General features: G+C 32.7%; 1 protein-coding gene across 4 annotated transcripts in view; it reads left to right on the forward strand.

Annotated features, from left to right (window-relative positions):
• STAG1 (stromal antigen 1) overlaps positions 1-21,943 on the forward strand; it is a 428,984-nt gene that overhangs the window by 350,922 nt on the left and 56,119 nt on the right. For all 4 annotated transcript variants that reach the window (XM_044252306.1, XM_044252305.1, XM_044252303.1 and 1 more), the window contains 5 exons: positions 5,843-5,935; positions 6,038-6,127; positions 6,269-6,472; positions 7,627-7,697; positions 9,134-9,221. In XM_044252306.1, the coding sequence (XP_044108241.1) occupies positions 5,843-5,935; positions 6,038-6,127; positions 6,269-6,472; positions 7,627-7,697; positions 9,134-9,221 (546 nt within the window). The remainder of the gene's footprint in view (positions 1-5,842; positions 5,936-6,037; positions 6,128-6,268; positions 6,473-7,626; positions 7,698-9,133; positions 9,222-21,943) is intronic.

Here is a 21,943-nt window from a genome sequence, read left to right on the forward strand (position 1 = left end):
TTTTCCAGAAAAATTACAGCCAAGCAAAGAAACAATAAAACATGACCATACTTGGGTGGGGGTGGGGAGGATGGGTGGGGAAGCAGACAATAGAAATGGCTTCTCAGTAGGCCTAATTGTTGGACTTTGAAAATACTTCAGAGCCCTTTTTATAAATATGTTGAGAGGGCGCCTGGGTGGCTCAGTGGGTTAAGCCGCTGCCTTCGGCTCAGGTCATGATCGTAGGGTCCTGGGATCGAGTCCCACATCGGGCTCTCTGTTCAGCAGGGAGCCTGCTTCCTTCTCTCTCTCTCTGCCTGCCTCTCCGTCTACTTGTGATTTCTCTCTGTCAAATAAATAAAATCTTTTAAAATAAATAAATAAATAAGTTGAGAAAATCAAGGGACAATATGTCCAAAGAATTACAGGACAATATGGTAACAGAAATAAGGAAAACTTAATGGAAATTCTGGAGTTGAAATTTGAGATGACAAGAATGAAACATTGAACATGGAGGTAAATTAATAAAAATCATTCATTCTGAAGAACAGAGAAGATTGAAGAAAAATGAACAGAGCTCAAGAAATGTGTGAAACATTAGGTGCATCAAATTTTTATAATGAGAATTCCAGAAAGAAAGGAGTAGGAGAAAGAGACAAGAAAGAAAAACATTGAAAGAGGGGCCCCTCGGTGGCTCAGAGGGTTAGGCCTCTGCCTTCAGCTCAGGTCATGGTCTCAGGGTCCTGGGATTAAGCCCCGTGTCAGGCTCTCTGCTCGGCAGGGAGCCTGTTTCTCCCTCTCTCTCTGCCTGCCTCTCTGCCTACTTGTGATCTCTGTGTCAAATAAATAAATAAAAATCTTAAACAAACAAAAACATTCAAAGAAATATTCGCCAAAAACTTGCCAAATGTGATGAAAAATATTAATCCAAAGAACAGGAAGCTTAACAAAACTCAAGTAATGTAAACACAAAAGATTCATTTCCAGATAGGATAGTCACTATCAAAAGCCAAAAACAAAAAACCTTGAAAGCAACAAGAGAAAAACAGGAGTCATCATTTATAGACCAATTGTAATAAGATTAGCAATTAATTTTTTAATTAATTAAAAAAATGGAGGCCAGGAGACTGACAGAATGACATATACACTTAAAGAAAAAAAATTTCCTACCAAGAATTCTAAATCCGGTAAAACTATCTTTGAAATATGAAGGTGAATTAAAAACATTCCCAGATAAACAAAGATTGACAGACATGTTTCTTGAAGATCTGCCTTAGAAGAAATACTAAAAGAAGTCCTTTAAACTGTGAAGAATAATACCAAATGGTAGAATTCTAATCCATAGAAAGGAATGAACAGTACCAAAAATGGTAAATATGTGGGTGGATATAAAAGACTGTGTATATTATATATTTTTTCATTTTTTTCTCTTTTCTACTTTAAAGGGATTATTTAAGGCAGTAATTACAGCACTAAAGTACTAAGATTATAAGATACATAGATATACATGACAGCAATAACATAAAGAAGGGTAAAGGAAATGGAATTTTATTGGAGCAAAATTGCTTTATTTTGCTATAATTAAATATAAGCCTGAAGTTGATTATTATAAATGAAAGGGTTTATTAGAACCCTCAAAGAAGGTGTCAAAGAAGAAACAAAGAAAAAGGCATAATATGTATAGATAGTGGAATGGCGGGCATAAATTTAATATCAAAACTTAATTTAATATGAATATACAGAGGAGTGCCTGGATGGCTCAGTCAGTTAACCGTTCAATTCTTGATTTGGGCTCAGGTCATGATCTCAGGGTCCTGGACTCAAGCTCCATGCTCAACAGGGAATCTGCTTCTCTCTACACTTTGCTTTCTGCCCCTCCTCCCACTTGCACACACTCTGTTTCTCTCTAAAAAATATGTCTAGTCTGTGTTTATATATATAGGAAGAAATCCAAAGCATAGAAATTAAGAAAACTGTGGACTGGGTGTGCAAAGATACTAAGAAGTTATTGTTTCATTTTGTTGGGAGATGGCAAGTTGTATTGTGCTTAAGTCTTCACTGTTAAAAACATACACTTAAATATTTATGGGTGAAGTGAAATGATATACTAAGAATTCACCTTAAAATGTTGCAGAAAAATAAACACCGTGGGAATTAGTGAGGCAATAATGACAAATGAGTGGTTTTTAGATTTTCCAAAATAAAAGTCTTAAAATATGTGTTGTCCCAACTTTGAGATGAGAGCCTATTCTGGCTAAACATTTCTAACCTTTTTGACATATCTTAATCATTTTTTGTGTACTTTCTTGCTTTCTCATAAAGTTCGCTCTTTATCTTACTGTTTATATTAGTTAACTATTGCCATGTAAAAATTACTTTAGAACTTAGAAGATTAAAACAGTAAGCCTTCATTATCTCAGTTTCTGTGGGTCAGAAACTTGGGAGTGTCTTAGCTGGTTGATTTTGACTAAAGGTTCTCAATGGATTGCATTTAAGATGTTAACAAGATGCTAACTTTAGTGCTAACTCTGAAGATTTGGTTGTTAATTTACTACTTCCATAATGTCTTCCATGACTGGCAGGTTAGTGTTGATTGTTAGTGGGAAGCTTTAGCACCTCACCTTACCAACCACTCAGTAGGACTGCTTGAGTGTTTTCATGACTTGATTGCTGCCCCTTCCCTCCCGTCTTAGAGTGAATTATCCAAGAAAGAATAAAGCAGAATGAATGATCCAAAGGAAAGTAAGGTGGACTTCTGTGTCTTTTATGAACTAGTTCTCAGAAGTCACATAACATTTCCACAGTCTCCTATTGGTTAACAAATGTCAACCTTAGTCATTGTGGGAAGAGACAATAAGAGCATGATACCAGGAGGTAGTGGTTACTGGAAGGCACTTTGAAGGCTGACTCTTAAATTATTCTATCACAGGAATCTCCAACAAGCCATGGTGCCTTTTACTAGAATAGTATTTTAAAGTTAAAATCTTGTCACTAAGGGTTTTCATTGTCAATTGATTATTATTTCTGATAGACACTTTGAGTACACAGAGCTAAGAAATATATGTATATATTTGTATATATCCATATATAAATTACATAGTCATATTGATATTGATTGCTTAAATTTAGCATAACAAGGTTTTTACCTCTTTAATGTTGTATGTTTTTTTCTCATTTTTATTTTTTGGAAATATGTAAAACATGTGTACATAGTTTAAAGGTCAAAACCTTGTAAAAATATACATTCAGAGAAGTCTTTCATATATTTATATCTCCCTTTACATCCATTCCTTCTAATAACCATTTTTGTTTTCAGACTATATCCTTCCAGTGCCTCAAGTATAGATAAATGGATGCACTCGATCCTCCTCCCTGACCTTCAAAAGACAGCATATTTTGTACAGTGTTCTGTACCTTACATTTTTATTTAACAGTGCATCCTAGATATCACTCTGTACCTTTATTTAGAGATCTTCATTTTCTTATGGCTGCATAGTATCCATTATGTGGATACACAATTGAGAGTCTTTTGGGTTGTTGCCAGTCTTTTACTATTAGAAATAGTGTCCTGTTAGAAATAACTCACTATGCAGCCGAATAATATTGTGCATTTCACACTTGTACCTGGTGTGTTGGTGGGGTAGATTGCTTAAAAGTAGGATTATTAGGTCAGAGGAAAAATGTGTGTACAATTTTGTTAGATACTGGCAAATTTCTCCTTCATAGGTAATATGCCATTTTTACCATTCCCATCAGAGGTTTTGAGGATTGAGTAGTTCATGCATATAGACCACCTACCATAATGATCACTTAGTCAAAGACTGCTGTTTCTCCAAAATCAGTATCTTTAGACCTCTCATAAGTTGTGAGATGAATTTCATGACTTCTCAATATCCTGAATGCATTCCTAGACTTATATTCCACATAAAATGTAGTCCCTTATATTCCTTTGTGCAGAGCTAACTACAGTACTCCAAAGTGATTATTTTGTATTTTAAGATGTTGAAAAGGAATAAAGTTCTGGAAGAGGAACCAGATAGGAGACCTTATTACTTCTTTCACATATCATCAAACATCTGCTGTGAGAATGAAGACCACTCTCAGCACTCAGACTATTGACAATTCCAGGAAATGTTTGAAGGGATGCACTATTATTGTGAAGGGGCCCAGAGGAACCCTGGGAAGAGAACTCCATTTCCTTAGAAAGAAAAAGAAGAGGTGCCAACTTGAGAGAAATAGAAAAGAAATGGATATTGTTTGCACTCTGTAGTCATATATAAAACATGATGAAGGGCATTAGACTGGGCTTCTGTTACAAGATGAGGTCTTTGTATGATCACTTCCTCATCAGTGTTGTTGTTCAGGACAATGGTTCTCTTTTGAAATCCAAGATTTCTTGGGTGAAAAAAATGCAACCACAGAGTTCGGATGAGGCCAGATATTGCTTGTTCAGTATCTCAAACCCAGAAAGATAAGCTGATTTTTGAAGAAAATGACAATGAACTTGGATTGAACTTAGCTACTTTTTGGTTCAGCAAACTGTGACAGTTAAAAACAAGACTATCAGAAAATTTTGGGTGTTATGTTTGTGAAAAAGAAACAGTTTAGCAGGTGATGAATAAGATCTAAGTTGTCCAGTTACAGAAACAGCAAGATGCTGGATGATTTTTCAGAGTTATTTGTGATATTTTAAAGATGCAATAAAAGCTGTATTGATGTAAAAAAAAAAAAAGTGGGGGGTTACATTTATAAAGTGGTATTTTATATTAGATTGTTTATATTGGAAACATTCAGCCATTCAACATTATGGTAATAAGTGCCTTCAAGATAATTACAAAATACCTTGGGGAAATTATCTTTTTTTTTTAAGGCATGAAAAAACATTAACTTCCTTTATTTTGAGAAATATTGCAGTACATTTTACTCCCTCTTAGATAAGCAACCTTGGTTGAGTAAATTCCTTTATAAACAGTTACCATTTATTAAGTGCGTGTTCTACAAAAGGCACTAGCCTAGCCTGGCACTTAGTAGGCTTCTTATTGTATCTCTGATGCTAACAGACACCAGACCATGTATGATTCTTAGCAATGGACCAACCATGCTCAATCTAGAACTTCTACTAATAGAAATAGTGATAAAATGGTCATTTTTACAGAAATGAGACCAAGAATGTGACCTCTGAGACTGTCAGACCTTGAGGATATTATCTTAACAGAACTTGCATTTTAGTATTTTATTTTTGGAACCACTTATGGTTTAACTGGTTGAATATGGGACAGGGTGATGGGCTTTAACAGCTTCAGTTGGTTCAGTGATGACAGGCTGTACCCCTATTGTCTTGATTATTGCCTAACAGACTTACGACTTAGAAGGACAACTAAATATAACTGAGTCCAGAAACATTGTTAGTATATGCTTTAAAAAATATGTGAAAATTTATGAGCTACTAATAGTAAAAGAAACATTACTTTTTAAAGTATTTTTAGAGAAGTGTGTTTAATGTAGGGGAGATTACTGTTACTAACATACTGAGGTTAAAACTGGAAAAATTATTTCACTGTTACAGTATTTTTATATTCGTAACTGGTTTTATAGAAATGTTTATTTTTTTATTTAATCTGAACAAGTAGTAATTTATCTAAACTTTAGTGATTCCTAAGTAGCTATTTAATAAAGTAATACTGCATATTAACTAGAAATAAGAAGAAAACTGGAGACTCTTGTTTTAGTAATTAGTTTATTAACCTCCTCAGAAAATTCTTGGGTACATTATCTGCCAGTGCTTCATCATTCTATGTTACTTTCTAGAGTTATAAATAATTACGTGACATTATATTATTTGCCCATTTCAATTTATTTCTAGGTGCTAACTGCCAAAGAAAGAAAAACTCAAATTGATGATAGAAACAAATTGACTGAGCATTTTATTATCACACTTCCTATGTTGCTATCAAAGGTATAATTTCATTTACATTTTTGTGATAACATGCCATTGAGTTTGCTTATTACACTGAACTATTAAAGTAGTTACTTCTTTTTTCTTTGCTTCTCCTTCTAGTATTCTGCAGATGCAGAGAAGGTAGCAAACTTGCTACAAATCCCACAGTATTTTGATCTAGAAATTTATAGCACAGGTAGAATGGAAAAGGTAAGACACTATGAAATCAATATTCTGTTAGTTTAAATAACTGGGTTATTTCATGCTCATGTAATCTATAGCCTTATTATTTGACAGGTGCTTATTTTTATTAATCCAAATATCATTAGTTTTTCTTTTTTTCCTCCTCAGCATCTGGATGCTTTATTAAAACAGATTAAGTTTGTTGTGGAGAAACATGTAGAATCAGATGTTCTAGAAGCCTGCAGTAAAACCTATAGCATCTTATGCAGTGAAGAGTATACCATCCAAAACAGAGTTGACATAGCTCGAAGTCAGCTGATTGATGAATTTGTAGATCGATTCAATCATTCTGTGGAAGATCTACTGCAAGAGGTCTGTTTTAAAGTAAACATAATGTATGTGATAATTGTGGCTAATATTCAAAGTTGAATGTGCAAATTATTTCCATTTTAAAATAAAATCTAGTGGAATTCTCCTTTTCAAATCTTAGTAGCATTATTGCAACTGTTCATCCTGTAAACATTAACCTTGGTTATACCTTATTTTAAAGACCTACTTTGGTGTGCCTGGGTTATTCAGTTAAGTGTCCAACTCTTGATTTCAACCGATGTCATGATCTCAGGATTGTGAGATCGAGCCCCACATCAGGCTCCACACTGGGCATGGAGCCTGCTTAAGATTCTCTCTCTCACTCTTCCCCATTCCCCCTTTAAAAAAAAAAAATGCAAAAAAAAACTTGTTTCATAAAACCGAATTTTTTTCTTTAAAGAGAAACTTATTAAGATCTGGCTTTTCTTAATTCATTTTTCACTTTCCCTGGGGCCTAATTTACATTTTAATATTACTGAACTATTACAGTGTGCTAATGAATAGAAAATAAAAATTAAGTGTGCTTGTAAGGGACAACCACTTACCAGTGGTACTCCCAGGATAACAACAAACTTCTCCAACTGGTTATTTTGTAATTATTTTTATGATTCCTGCCTCTTGCCTTCTCCTTCCAAACAGTATAATCAATTTGGAACCCACACAGTTTTCTATGTTCTCATGGTCAGGCTAATAGGATTTTCTTTTTAATCCATGTAACCAATTTTTTCCTACTTTTAACTCTTAATTTTTTCCAGCAATTATTTATTAATTTTTTTCCAGCCATTTTTTATTTTTCATTGTGATTTTGAACTGCAAAAGTAACTGATAATAAAATCTGAAATAACAATTAAAATCTTTAAAATACATACCTTTTCACTCAGTTTCAGTGAATTTATCCTAAAGTATTAATCAGAAAAGCATACAATGTTAATGTTTATAATATTGTTTAAAATGCAAAAATGGTTCTGAGTGTTACAATTATGGGTGTTCTTTATTTTTTTTTCTTTGCTCATTTGTACTTTCTTATTTATCAACAGTGAATATGTACTCTTTATATAATAAAAAAGAATTCCTTTAGGCAGTAAGTATTAATATACTTCATGTGAATTTCAGGATAAGTAAAGTTATGGTAATGAAACAATGTCTTTTATTTATAGGGAGAAGAAGCTGATGATGATGATATTTACAATGTTCTTTCCACATTAAAGCGGTTAACCTCTTTTCATAAGTATGTCGTTTTATTTAGATTTGGTTAATAACATATTAGCCAACATAAAATAGTCTTGTTTTGTAATACTTAACATCCTTATAACAATAGAAAATTTTAGACAAATATCGAGATGTGATTTTTTTCTTTATTATTCAAATTTTCTTCAGATACATTACATATTTTTATTATCGTTTGATTACTTAAGGAGTAAAATTTATCATTCAGTGTAACAAATATATACTACTGTACACTGTACACAGTATCATTACTGGGCTTACTCTATAAGCTGGAGTTTAGAGGTATAGTTTTCATTTGGTGGTTTTTAGAAATCTTACTAAATTAGAAAAAAGATTTTGAGGGAGACCATGAAAGTTATTTCTGTGAGCTTTTTTTCCTGAATTGTTCTTGTTTGTCTATTTATTATTGTACTTTTGCTGTATAGACAGAATAGCTGGACCTGAATAAGGAAAAATAGGCTCCGATTTATGAAATAAGTATTATTTTTCAGTTGTAATTTATATGTCCCTTTTTAATGAGGTATGCTTATCTTTTCCACAAAGAAAGGAAAATGGATATCTTTCTAGTTAAAAGAATGTTTAGATGTATCCCTTACATTAATGAATACTTCAGATTTCAAAAACTGTGTCTAAAATCTAAGACATTTCCTTATTCACAAGTACACTGTTTGGAATTCTATGGAGAAGTAAACTCTCAGTTTTAAAAATATTTTGACATTTGAAAATAAAAGTTGACAACTAATGTCAAAACCCCTTATTTAAAAAATATTTTGATGTTTCAAAATAAAAGTTAAAAGGTATTGATCTACTATTTTAGTAGCAGAACTCATGAGAAAATAAATGTCTGCGTTATTTCAATTAAGAAGCCTAAAGCTACACTAAAGTTTTCGAGCTTTGACATATTTTCTTTCCCTGGTTTTGTCTTCTTGTGAATACAAATCTCTCTTTCAAAAATATGCATGTATTTATATTCTGAAATTGTAAATGGATTTGTTAAAATGTATTTTAAAATATGCTAAGAAGAATGAAATGGAATACAGGCTTAGATTGACTGTATAGTAGTAATCTTCATTTAAAGCTATGAATTTTTATTGTTAATCGGTTTCTTTTCTTTTTTTAATTTTATTTTTTCAGTGTTCTTTTAATTAATTCCTAGTGTCAGCTTATGTATTATCTGTCTCCACTCCCTGTCTCAGTTTCTTTGTCTCTCTTTCCCTTTTCCCTGTTTTCTTTCTTCGTTTTTCTTTCCTTCCTTCCATCGTCTTTCCTTATTTCTTTCTTCATTCCTTTCTAAGTTTGAATACTGAATATTTATCAGTCTTTTTCAATTCTGTAAGAAATTGAAGTTATTTTATACTTCCACCCACTGAAACTGAGCTCAAATTTTAAATTTTCTTCCACTCTAGAATAAAGTTAATGCATTTTTGTTTATTTTAGTGCTCATGATCTCACAAAATGGGATCTATTTGGTAATTGCTACAGATTATTGAAGACTGGAATTGAACATGGAGCGATGCCAGAACAGGTGGGAGTTTATTGTATTCCTTCTTTGTTATTTTAGAAAGCTACGATTCTCTGAAATCACACAGGATTATCAAAAGCCTGATGTAGACAGTGACTGATAATTCTTAAATGCAGCTGCTTCCTTTGAGAATTATTGCCATAGTGATTAAATATTATTAATAGATGTTAGTGATTGAAAGTTACCAATAGGTGTATTATAACTTCAGTTTTGAGCAAGAAAAAAAGAGAAAATTTGCTATAATCTATTTCAAACATTTAATGCTAAAGTAAATATTATTACTCTTTTAGGAAAAATAATTACTGTAGTAGCAATTTCAGAACTTGATTAATTCACTTTGATGAAAATTCCTAATTATGGTTGTATTCTAGGTACTGTTCTAGATATTGATAATAGTAAGCTTAGATATGGCTTACTCTTTTTGTAATAGAACCATAATTAAGTAAGCTTGAGATCTTTAGCAGATTTTAGACCTTTTTGCATTCATATATAAGTTGAAATGGGAAGAGCAAGGTTTCACCAAATCTCTATAGTCTGGAAGAGATTGAAAATAGTTGATTTAATTCTACGTAAGAATTGAGTTGTTAATTAATTGTTACTTAATTATAATTATTACAGTTATTAGTGGGTACATTTATTACAGTTAATTTTAGTTGACACATATAATTATTGTTACTTAGCAATAATAATCTTTTGTAAGAATTAGTTATTTTGTATACTGCATATACACTTTCATTAAACCAAGATAATCAACCCATAGTTAGGTATAGGAGGTGTTTAGAGGTGGTCTCATCTATTCCCATTTGATAATACATTTATTATACTAAATGACACTTTATTATACTAAAGCAGTAAGAATTCCAACAGATGTAACAGTCATGATCTATGATTATATGATCTATTGAAAGTTAATCACAGAAAAAGTGCTTTACCATTTCTCTGATTAATTCTTTAAAGTTGTTTTAATGCAAGGCCACTCTTAATAACAAGAGTCCTTGATTATGATTATGATTATGATTATGATTATGATTATGATTATAGGTGTTTATCCTAGTTTGTGTAAAGAAGCTAAATATTTAACTTTGTTGTTTTACTTCATTTATTGCCGACTCTTCAACTTCCATCCTGTCTTCATCTCAGACTTTTCAGTAGCCTAAATACTATTCACTAATAATCCCAAGCTGTTCTTCAGACTTGAAAGGGAATGATAAAGATATTCCTTGTTTTGGTTTCCTCAAGAAAATAATGAAGATTGCACACCTGTGTTCCATCTGCAGATTCTAACTATGTCAAAAAAATTTTTTTAATTCACTACACTATTGTCATAGAACTTGTGTCAACTTCACATAGTTGTCTTCTTTGGTTATCTTGGCTTTCTGTTATTTATTTTCACTGCATATGTATTATTTCTCCCATTTTATTTTAGTTTGAGTACGAGAACAGTTCCATGTGACATTTGCTTAAAATTTGTTAATTTTAGACATGCACTCTTTTTTTTTTAACTTACTATAGTTAATGTGTACTGTTAGTTTAAGGTTTACAGTATAGTGATTCAGCAATTCTATACATTACTTAGGGCTTATCATGATAAGTATATTCTTAATCACCTTCACCTATTTCACTCATTTCCCCATTCATTATCAGTTTGTTCTCTGTAGTTAAAAAGAGTCTGTTTTTCGGTTTGTCTCTTTCTTTGTTCATATGTTTTGTTCCTTAAATTCTACATTATATGGTATTTGTCTTTTTCTGACTGTTTTATTTGTCATAGAATTCTATTCTGTATCTCCATCCATGTTATTGCAAATAACAAGATTTCATTCTTCTTTGTGGTTAAGTAATATTACATTGTGGACACATACATACATATATATTACCTCTTCATTATCCATTCATCTTACCAATGGACACAGGCTGCATCCATAATTTGGCTATAGTAAATAATGCTGCAATAAACATAGGGGTGCACATATCCTTTTGAGTTACTATTTTTGTATTTTTTGGGTAAATACCCAGTAGGAGAACTACTGGATCATTTTAGTTTTTTGAGGAACCTCCATACTGTCTTCCACAGTATCTACACTACTTTGTATTCCCACCAACAGTGCACAAGGGGTTCTTTTTTTCCACATCATACCCATGCTTGTTTTGTGTTTTTGGATTTAGCTAATCTGACAAGTGTGAGGTGATATCTTAATGTACTGTTGATTTGCATTTCCCTGATGATAGAAATAATGAGCATCTTTTCGTGTGTCTTTTGACCATCTCTGTTTTCTCTGGAGAAATGTCTGTTCCTGTCTTCTGCCCAGTTTTTAATTGTATTATTTTTTAGGTGTTCAGTTTATCAGTTCTTTATTATTTTGGTTACTAACCCTTTATCAGATATGTCATTTGCAAATTACTTCTCCCATTCAGTGGGTTGCTCTTTAGTTTTATTGATTATTTTCTTCACTGTGCAGAAGCTTTTTATTTTGATGTAGTCCCAATTTTTGCTTTTGTTTCCCTTGCCTCAGGAGACCTATCTAAAAAATGTTGCTATGGCTGGTGTCAGAGAAATTATTGCCTGTGCTCTTTTCTAGGAATTTTATGGTTTCCAGTCTTACATTTAGGTCTTTAATCCATTTGAGTTTATTTTTGTGTGTGGTGTAAGTGGTCCAGTTTCATTCTTTTGCACCTTGCTGTCCAGTTTTCCAACACCATTAGTTGAAGAAACTTTTTCCCATTGCAGGTTTTCGCCTTCTTTATTGAAGTTATTAAACCCAATTTTGGGTTTGCTTTCGGGCTTTCTGTTCTGTTCTATGTATCTGTTTTTGTGCCAGTACCGTAGTGTTTCAGTTACTATAGCACTGTAGTGTATCTTGAAATCTGAGACTGTGGTACCTCCAGTTTTGGTGGGGTTTTTTTGTTTTGTTTTGTTTTGTTTTTGTTTTTTTCCCCCAAGACTGCTTTGGTTTTGAGGTCTTTTGTGGTTTCACACAGATTTTGGAATTGTTCCAGTTCTGTGAAAAATGCTCTTGGTGTTTTGATAGGGATTACATAATTCTGTAGCTTTCTTTGGGTAGTATGGACATTTAATGGTGTTTGGTCTTACAGTCCATGATCATGGAATATCTTACTATTTGTATCACTGGACACATTCTTAAAACTGAAATCATGTGTGTAAAGTTCTAGTGCATCACTAATAGATTATACTCTTGTTTGTTTTAGCAGCTAGAAACTATTTCACATTAAGCAGCTCCTAGAAATATGTCTTTAGATACCCAGTATTAAAAATTCGAAAAGTAGGGGCACCTGGGTGGCTCAGTGGGTTAAGCCTCTGCCTTCAGCTCAGGTCATGATGTCAGGGTCCTGGGATCGAGCCCCACATTGGGCTCACTGCTCAGCGGGGAGCCTGCTTCCCCCTCTCTCTCTGCCTCTCTGCCTACTTATGATCACTCTCTCTCTGTCAAATAAATAAATAAAGTCTTTTAAAAAAAAAAATCCGAAAAGTATACAGGATTCGACCAATTCTTCATAGACTATGGAAGCTCGCTCTTTTAGATGGCCATTCTGTACTTTAAATTAAAATTCAAAGAAAATAGCCTTTTAGAGCAGTTATATTAAAATTTATTGTCTAGATGTCTAATTTTATTGTCAGTATGCTTTTTATTCTTTGTTTTCCATGGTAACTGTTTAACTAGAATTTTCTTTGTCTCACTCTTCAGAGTTAACTGACTTCTTTTTTTTCCTTCCCTCTTCTGCTGATCTGTCTTTTCTCATTGAATAGAGTTTTAACCACTTTAGTTTTAGAATGTGATGGAAGTTTAAAAGAATTTACCTTTTTTTATAATTTTTAAAGTCAAATTACAGAAAAATAATAGTAGAAAAAATAACTCTTACCCCTCACCTGATTCATGTACTATCACAGTAATTTTCCATAGCTGCATACTTGCATCCTTTTTCTCTATATATGTGTTTTTATTTTTATACAAATATGCATATATAAAACAATAATGTTCTTTATAGCAGGTTTTTCCCAGCCCAGGTATTTACTTATGTCTTTTTTTTTTTTTGTCTCTTTTGATCTAGAATGCTTTCTTATCCTTTTCTTTGATGACGTTGACATTTTGACGAGTACAGACCAGTTATTTTATAGAATGTACTCAACTTAGTTTTGTCTAATCTACATGTTTAGATTTATCCATATAATGAATTCTTGGTAGGAATGCTACAATAACTGATATTTGTCTTCAGTGTATCACATCAGGAGGCACATGATACCAGTCTGATCACTATTGATGATGTTAACTTTGATCACTTTAGTAAGATGGAGCTTGCCAAGTCTGTCCTTTCTTGTTTCCATTTTCATTTTTAGTGTGGAAAGATTCCTTAAGACTGTAAATATTCCTCTTTCTTATCAAACTTTGATATAATGTTAGCATCTATTTATGATTCTTGTCTGAGTCATTTATTTCTGTCTTGGTCACAAAATGGTAAATGGTGGTTTTCTAACTGTCATTTATTTATGTCATTTATTTGTTGGCCCTCTGCTATAATGCCCCTCTCCATTCATTCATTCATTTTTTTAAAAATTCAAAAATGACTCATGGATTGCTCCTTCATTCTTATTCTGTCCAGCTGGTTAAAATTGAGTCCTTTTGTTATTTATTTTGGTGCTCAGACTGTTGCAGAATTAGCCAGAGGGAAATTCTTTAAAACATCCTCTTGTGTACTTTTTGATAATTTTTTGAGCATTTCCATTTGTTCTGGAAAAAGACTATAGCATCTGACATCTGTTTGTGCCTCCCATATGCTAATAAATTTTTAACCTACGATAAGTATTAAAAGTTACTGCAATTCCATAACACAGTAATTATTAGCTGGTAAACAACCCACATTTCAGAATGTATTATAGTTTTTCTTCATACAATTTTCTGTGAAATAAAGACAATGAATATTTAAATTATCCTTATTTTGTGCCTGTTTCCTGTTGGTATTCTTATTTAGAAGTTTTATACCTTGTCTTAGGTAACATCTAAGAAAAATAAATATTAAAGTTCTGGAAGTTATATATTAAAGTAGGATTGTGTGAATTGATTCTAAAAATTGAAAGTCAATGAAGAATATTTATAAATTGTTTTGGTGAATATTTGCTTTATAACAAAACAGTGTCAGTAAACCCATAAAGAGGGAATTGTGATCATCTATCACTAACTTTGGGCCTCTCAAGGCATCAGTAATAAAAAAAAACTTCTGTTTTGCACTTACTATGTACCAGGTAATATTTTAAGTCTTTAAGTCTTTGTATTTATTTGCTTAAGCTTTAGGACAGCCCTATAAAATATGTCATTATTCTTTTTTTTGATGATGAAATTAAAACTTAGGGATAGTAAATAACTTGCCTAATGTCATATAGTTATTGCATAACCACTCAAACCAAAGTTTTGAATTCTCTTCAGTATCTCTTCACATTTTTTGTACTAATTTGCTACTGCACTCTATGATATCCCATCCTTCTGATGTTTGCCCCGTGTCAAACTTTTTTTTTTCTCTAACCATCTTTTGTATTTCTTCAGTGAGATTTGTAAGGAGAGATTAAATAGTGGTACTTAATCTGCTATCATGAACTAGAAATCAACACATTTCTTTATATTTTTTTTTCTTTCTTTCTTTTTTTTTTTAAAGATTTTATTTATTTATTTGACAGAGAGAGATCACAAGTAGGCAGAGAGGCAGGCAGAGAGAGGAGGAAGCAGGCTCCCTGCTGAGCAGGGAGCCCGACGCGGGACTCGATCCCAGGACCCCGAGATCACCACCCGAGCCGAAGGCTCAGTGGGTTAAACACATTTCTTTAAACTGAACATAATACAGGGGTTGAGTTTGACTTCAGTCGCGTTATTGCTCTTGGATTGGTTATGACTTTTTGTGTAAATAGTGCAGTCATAATTACCTTTGGAAGCATGTTGATGCTTTCCTTAGAAGACTATATACGTATTTCCTTGACTAAACTTAGAAATATTTCAGTTACCTACTTCTGACTCTTCCTTGGGCATGCCATATCAGAATTTTGTCACCATTCATACACACATCTAGACTACCACCTACCTATTCATTATTGACCAAAAATGTGTTTGAGGGTCTGATCCTGAGGACATAGGGGTATATTAGAAGCAGTCCTTAATATCAAGATTTGTTTTATGTTTTTTAAAAATGCTACCTCCTCAATGTCTCTTTTGCCACTATTCTTTTTAGCCCTATCATTTCCTTAGTTTAACCTTCATATTTTCTCTTGTAAATCACATTAGTAGTTACCTCTTTTGTCTTAGTAACCTTAGTTTCAGCCTCTTTCTATTCTAGGTTCTGTTCCAGTAATTTTCAACTGTATATATGTATCTGAAAACCTTACAGAGTTGTTGGTTTTTTGTTTTTAAATACTGACATACTTTCAGATACCATTGTAAGAATAAATTGGTATAATCCCTTAAGAAGGTTATCAGTCTATCAAAATTAAAAGTAGTCCTGTCCTTAACTGACATTTATAATCTAGGAATTTAGACTACAGAATTATACTTGGACATTTCTAAAAGGATGTAGGTGCAAAGATGTTCATCGTAGCATTATTCATAAAAACTTAAAACTTAAAGAAATCTAGGTATTGATCAGTAGAGGACCAGTTAGCTTTGGTAGGATAATTTTGATCCTGTGCACTGCTTTGTTACTATAAAATTAAAAATAAGGTTAATATTATTGATGTTAAATATTCTGTGTGAGAGGAAATTTAATGAAAAAAAACAAGGAGCAGAGTGGTATATAAATTTTAAGGGGTGATAAAATCTCCATATGTGGACATTTATTAGTTGACATTATTTCTGGAATGATACATGAGGAAACTGTTCAACAATGACTTTCTCAGTGGAAAATAAGATCTGTGGTGGTTAAGAAGCTTAATTTGAATAGAATACCATTATACTACTGCATATTTTACTATGTACATCTCTTGCTTTTTAAATTTAAAAATCAATTGCTTAGTAACTGGAAAGTGAGATTTTTTTTTTAAAAGATTTTATTTATTTATTTGACAGAGAGAGATCACAAGTAGGCAAAGAGGCAGGCAGAGAGAGAGGAGGAAGCAGGCTCCCCGCTGAGCAGAGAGCCCGATGCGGGACTCGATCCCAGGACCCTGAGATCATGACCTGAGCCGAAGGCAGCGGCTTAACCCACTGAGCCACCCAGGCGCCCCTGGAAAGTGAGATTTTAAGAGCATGTGCCATTTACAGTAGCACAAAAAAATATTTAATACTTAGGTATAAATCTAAGAATATGTGCAAGATCTGTATGCTGAAAACTACAAAACACTAATGAAAGAAACTGAAGATCTTAATAAATGAGGATGTATCATGTTCATGAATTAGAAGACTCAATATTGTTAAGATGTCAGTTTCCCCTAAGCTGATCTTAGATGAACAGAGGTCCATTTAAATCTCTACAGGATTTCTTGCAAAAATTGACAGCATGATTCATAAACTTTATATGAAAGGACAAAAGAAATAAAATAACCAAAGAATTTTGAAAAAGAATAACAAACTTAGAATTTACACTACGTGATTTCAAGACTAAACAGTAAACTTTATAGTATGGTACTGAAGAAAGGATAAACTTATAGATCAAAGGAGCAGCATAGAGAATCCAGAAAGAAAGAAACTCGCACTTATTCGGTCAGTTGATTTTTGACAGACGTGCCAGGACAGTTCTTTGGGGAAAAGATAACCTATTTAATAAATGTGCTAAAATAGTTGAATATATATACATATATGAAAAAAAATCTCATTTCACACTTCACACCATATACAAAACTGACTCGAAGTAGGCCATTTAGACTATAAGCCTAAGTGCAAAACCTGTGAGTATAAAACATCTAAAAAAGAACACAGGAATTAAAATCTCTGTGACCTTTAAGTTACTCAAAGATTTCTCAAATACATCAGAAGCATGATCCATAATTTTAAAATTTCAAAACTACACATTCAGCAAAATTAAGCACTTTTGCTTTTCAAAAATAGTATCAAGACAACTGAAAGGACAATCATATAAGAATAGGAAATAATTATAAATCACATATCTGATAACAGACTTGTATTCCAGAAGATTAAGATCTTTCAAAATTCAGTAGTAAGAAAAGCAACCAATACTTCACTGAAGAAGATAGAGGACAAACACATGAAAAACAGCTTATTATTGTCATTAGAGAAATGCACATTAAAAGCACAATGAAAAAAAAAAGCACAGGGAGATAATACTACAAATCATTTCAAGAGCAGTGGAACTCATACATCGCTGGTGGAAATGCAAAATGATACATTCATTTCAGAAAGCAGTTTGGGTTTCTTTTAAAGTTACATAGACACTTTTTTGACCCAGCAGTTCTTTTCCTGAGTGTTTATCCAAGAGAAATGGAAACTTCAGTTCACATAAAAACCTATTCTAGAGGGGCGCCTAGGTAGCTCAGTTGGTTAAGCTTCCAAATCTTGATTTCAACTCAGACATGATCTCCCGGTCTTGAGATCAAGCCCTGCACTTAGCTCCGTGCTTAGCAGGGAGCCTGTGTAAGATTCTCTTTCTACCTCTTCCTCTGCCCTTCACCCTGTTTGTGTTCTGTGTCTCTCTAAAATAAAATCTTAAAAAAAAAAAAAATCTATACCAGAATGTGTATAGCAGCTGTATTCAAAATTGTCCAAAACTGCAAACAACTCAAAACTTTCAACTGGTAATGGTATAAAAACATTGTATTATCATCCATACAGTAGAATAATTCTCAGCAATAAAATGGAAGGTGGTAACAGAGTCAAAGAAACCATATACACAAAGCCACATGCTGTACAATTTTATTATACATTCTGGAAAAGGCAAAACTATAGGGTCAGAAAATCCAGAATGGGGCAAAGGACTTAGTACAGAAGGACATGAGGGAATTTGAGGGTTGGGAGAGCTGTTCTATTTCTTGATTGTTTTAATGGTTACCTGGCTATACATTTGTCAGAATTGCAGAATTGTATGTTGATAGTAGTAGATTTTTCTTTGTATATAAATTATACCTTTGTTTTATCCAAATGCAAAGGACAAAAATAAGAATAATTATTTCTCATGCTTAATGAAGGCTATTTCAAAGCCTGACCATATATATTTTGAGTTTTAGAAAGCCCCAGACCAAAACACAAGAACAAAAGAAAACGTTTATCACATGGTGGAGATTTCAGAACTAGGAGCCATAGATTGATACAGTCTTTATTCTTATTTTTCAGCTCTCTAGCAAAATTACATAGAATGGTTGTAAATATTATTTAAGTTAACATCAGTTGTTTAAAAAGGCTGTGGAATTGTTTCTCTTGGCTCTGGATCTTCAGGGGTGGAGCATGAAAGTTTGTTTTTGTGTTTTTTAATCTTAATATATCTTCAGAGGCATGGTGATGGTGAAGTATATCCTTCCTCAAATGACAACATACAGTGTAACACCATATTTGAAAAGCTCAAAAACTAGAAAGATTATGTATTTGTCCAATGATATGTATATATAATCAAACTATTTTTTTAAGAGCCAGGACGTGATATACATGAAATTTAGTAGAAAAGTTTGTCAGCCCTAAGGAATAGGGGAACAGATCATAGGTGGATACGAAGTTATTGGTATCATACTAGTTCTTAAATTTGGTTGTCTCTTAATAGGTTAATCTTATTATTACACTTTATACATCTGTTTTGAAGCATTAAATACTACTTTAAAAAATCTTAACAAAACAGAAGCACTTCTCTTTGCTGTTGTGTATGGGATATTTTTGAAACACCTGTTCATGTTACTTTTCTGTTCAAATAGGAACATGTTACCCTCTGTGCATTACCTAGTATTTCTAGGATAACACCCAGATTTTTTTGTCCTAGTGAGGTGTCCTTGTTAACTGTCCAAACAAGTGTTCTTCTGAAAGTGGAAGGAGGGGGGTGCTACTCTTAATTATTTCAAGACATCGGCATAAATCAGGATATGTAGTCACCCTCTTATAAGGCCCTCTGTGATTTGGTTTCTGCTGATCTAGCTTCAGTATATGCTTACACTTATACTGTCCCAGCGTTTTGAGTTTGTTGGTGAAGCTTTTTTTGAAATTTCTGTTCCTTCAACCTACACTTGCCCTTTGTTGCCACATTAAATTTTACATATTTCTTTAAATATTTAGTCTACATTTTTGCTTCTCTATAGTTTTTCTAGCCATTATCACTCTTCCTCGCTAAGACAGAGTCCTTCTTCTTGTCCCTCAGCATCTGCTCCTGTGTGTGTATTCTTAGTAACACCAATAACTAAATTGTTACAGTTGGTATTTATGTTCCCATTAGATTGTTCTCTGAGATCCAGGAAGTATATTTGTTTTAAGCTCTTATTTTAGCAGAAGACTTGGATACTAAGTAAACATCTATTTGAAAAATTGAGTTCATATAGTGAACATTTGGTAACTGTTACTTTTTCAGATTACTGTTTTAAATTCTTGTACATGGGTGCCTGGGTGGCTCAGTGGGTTAAGCCTCTGCTGTCAGCTCGGGTTATGATCTCAGGGTCCTGGGATCGAGCCCCATATCGAGCTCTCTGCTCAGCAGGGAGCCTGCTTCTCTCTCTCTGCTTTCCTCTCTGCCTTCTTGTGATCTCTGTCTGTCAAATAAATAAAACATTTAAATAAATAAATTCTCATACAGTTATATTTCTGATCATTGTTTATATACCTCTGTAAAATTACCTTTATCTTTCCCCATCTTTTTGTTGTGTTATATTTTTTGTTGTAGTAAACACATGTTGTAGTAAACACATGAGATCTACTCTCTTAACAAATTTTTAAGCATACAATACCATATTGTTAGCTATTACACAATGTTGTACACCAGATCTCTAGTTCATTTTAATGTATAAGCTTTTTCCATATTAATATTCTTAGCATTATTTCATTTGTTGCAATAATTTATCAGTGGGAATCTTTTTAATTTTAGGTATCTTGATGCCTGGATTATAAATGTTCTTTATATATAATCACAATTATTAGTTGTTTTCTGTTGTTTTCTCTCTTTGTTGTCTTACTTGGAAGGCCTTTCCCCACATATTCAAGTCATCTAAGTATTCACTTTTTTCTTCTTGTATTTTAATCATCATATTTATTATATTTAAATGTTTGGAATCTGTTTGCATAAACCATTCATTTCACTTTGAATATGTCTTTAAGTGACTGTTCTTATGGAATTACGGATGTTCCCTACTTTCACCTTTTCATGAGGACATTATTCTATCTCCACTAAGAATTATGTTATGGCTTCTTAATGATTTCTGAATGGTTGTGATGCTGTATGTGTTGCTTAGACAGCTGTTTGCCTGTATTACGGTAGCATTTCAAGGTCATAAGCAGAAATTGTTCATTTAGTCTTTTAAGCAGATCATTGAGATGGAAAGTGGCAAGATCTTTTTTGATGTTACAGCCTACACTGTTTGGAGAGAAAAGGCTAGTACATATGAACTGTTTAAGGGTAGGCCTAAGGTGGTATGATGTGAACACCTGTTCCAGTGTGCTTTCCACTATATACAGAGATATCACTAAAAAAGCCTATAATATTTCACACTGGACTTCATGGTGATGCAACACATTTTTTTTTTACACTCTTCCTTGTTTTAAATACTGCTTGGAATTTATGAGAAAGCCTAACAGCAAAATTCCAGGGCCCAAAACTGTTGTGGATTAATGTGTATTATTAGCTTACTGTGTAGTCCATTCCTTGTGAAGTCTGATTTTTTGAGTTATAGAAGTTAACTTTAAACTACTTCAATTTTTTCCTCTGTTTTTTACCCTTCTAATGATTTTTTTTTTTAATTTATAGTATAGTATGCCCATTGGCAATACAACACATTGGATTACCCTTCATTACCAAAGCACATGTAGAATTTAGGAATATTTCTTCTTTATTAAATATTTGTTACTTCTTTATCACTATGATTTGCCTTAATGTTTGTACTTTTCTTAGCATTTGCTTAAGAAAAAAAGAAAAATATTAACTATAAACTATGCTCTTCACCATATTGCTGTTTTTTAATTATTATCCAATAAAATTTACTTACTTTCCTTTTATGTAAAATTAAGAATTTTAACGTATGTCTAGATTTATGTAATCACCACCACTATCAAGATACAGAACAGTTTTAATCATTCCTGTTTAAAATATCCCCTTTCCTCATCCCTCTTTAAAATATTCCCTATAAAAAATGAAAACCTTTTTCTTCATATTGTCCCTTTTTTCTTCTTGTTGTCCCTTTATAGTAGATGCTTGCCCCACCTACATCTCCTGGAAACCACCACTCTGTTTTCCATCACCATTGTTTTGTCTTTTTGAGATTTCCAAATAAATGGAATCATAAAGTATGTAAACCTTTAGGGCATTAAGTCTTTGGGTAAGCATAATGTCTTCACTGACCATAATGCCTTTGAAATTAATCCAAGTTGTTTGAATCAATAGTTGGTGCATTTTTTAAATTAATAGTTGGGTCAGTTCTCCTCTGTTGTGTGGATATAGCAGTTTGTTTATTGACCGGCTTTTGGGTTGTTTCCATCTTTTGGCTCTCACAACTGAAGTTCTATAAACATATGTGTACAGCTTTCTGTTTGAAAATAAGTATTCATTTTTCTGAAGTAAATGCTCAGGAGGACAGTTATAGGTATTGGGGTATAAGTGTG

This window comes from Neovison vison, chromosome 6 (genome assembly GCF_020171115.1).
Source record: "Neovison vison isolate M4711 chromosome 6, ASM_NN_V1, whole genome shotgun sequence".
NCBI classification, from domain to species: domain Eukaryota; kingdom Metazoa; phylum Chordata; class Mammalia; order Carnivora; family Mustelidae; genus Neogale; species Neogale vison.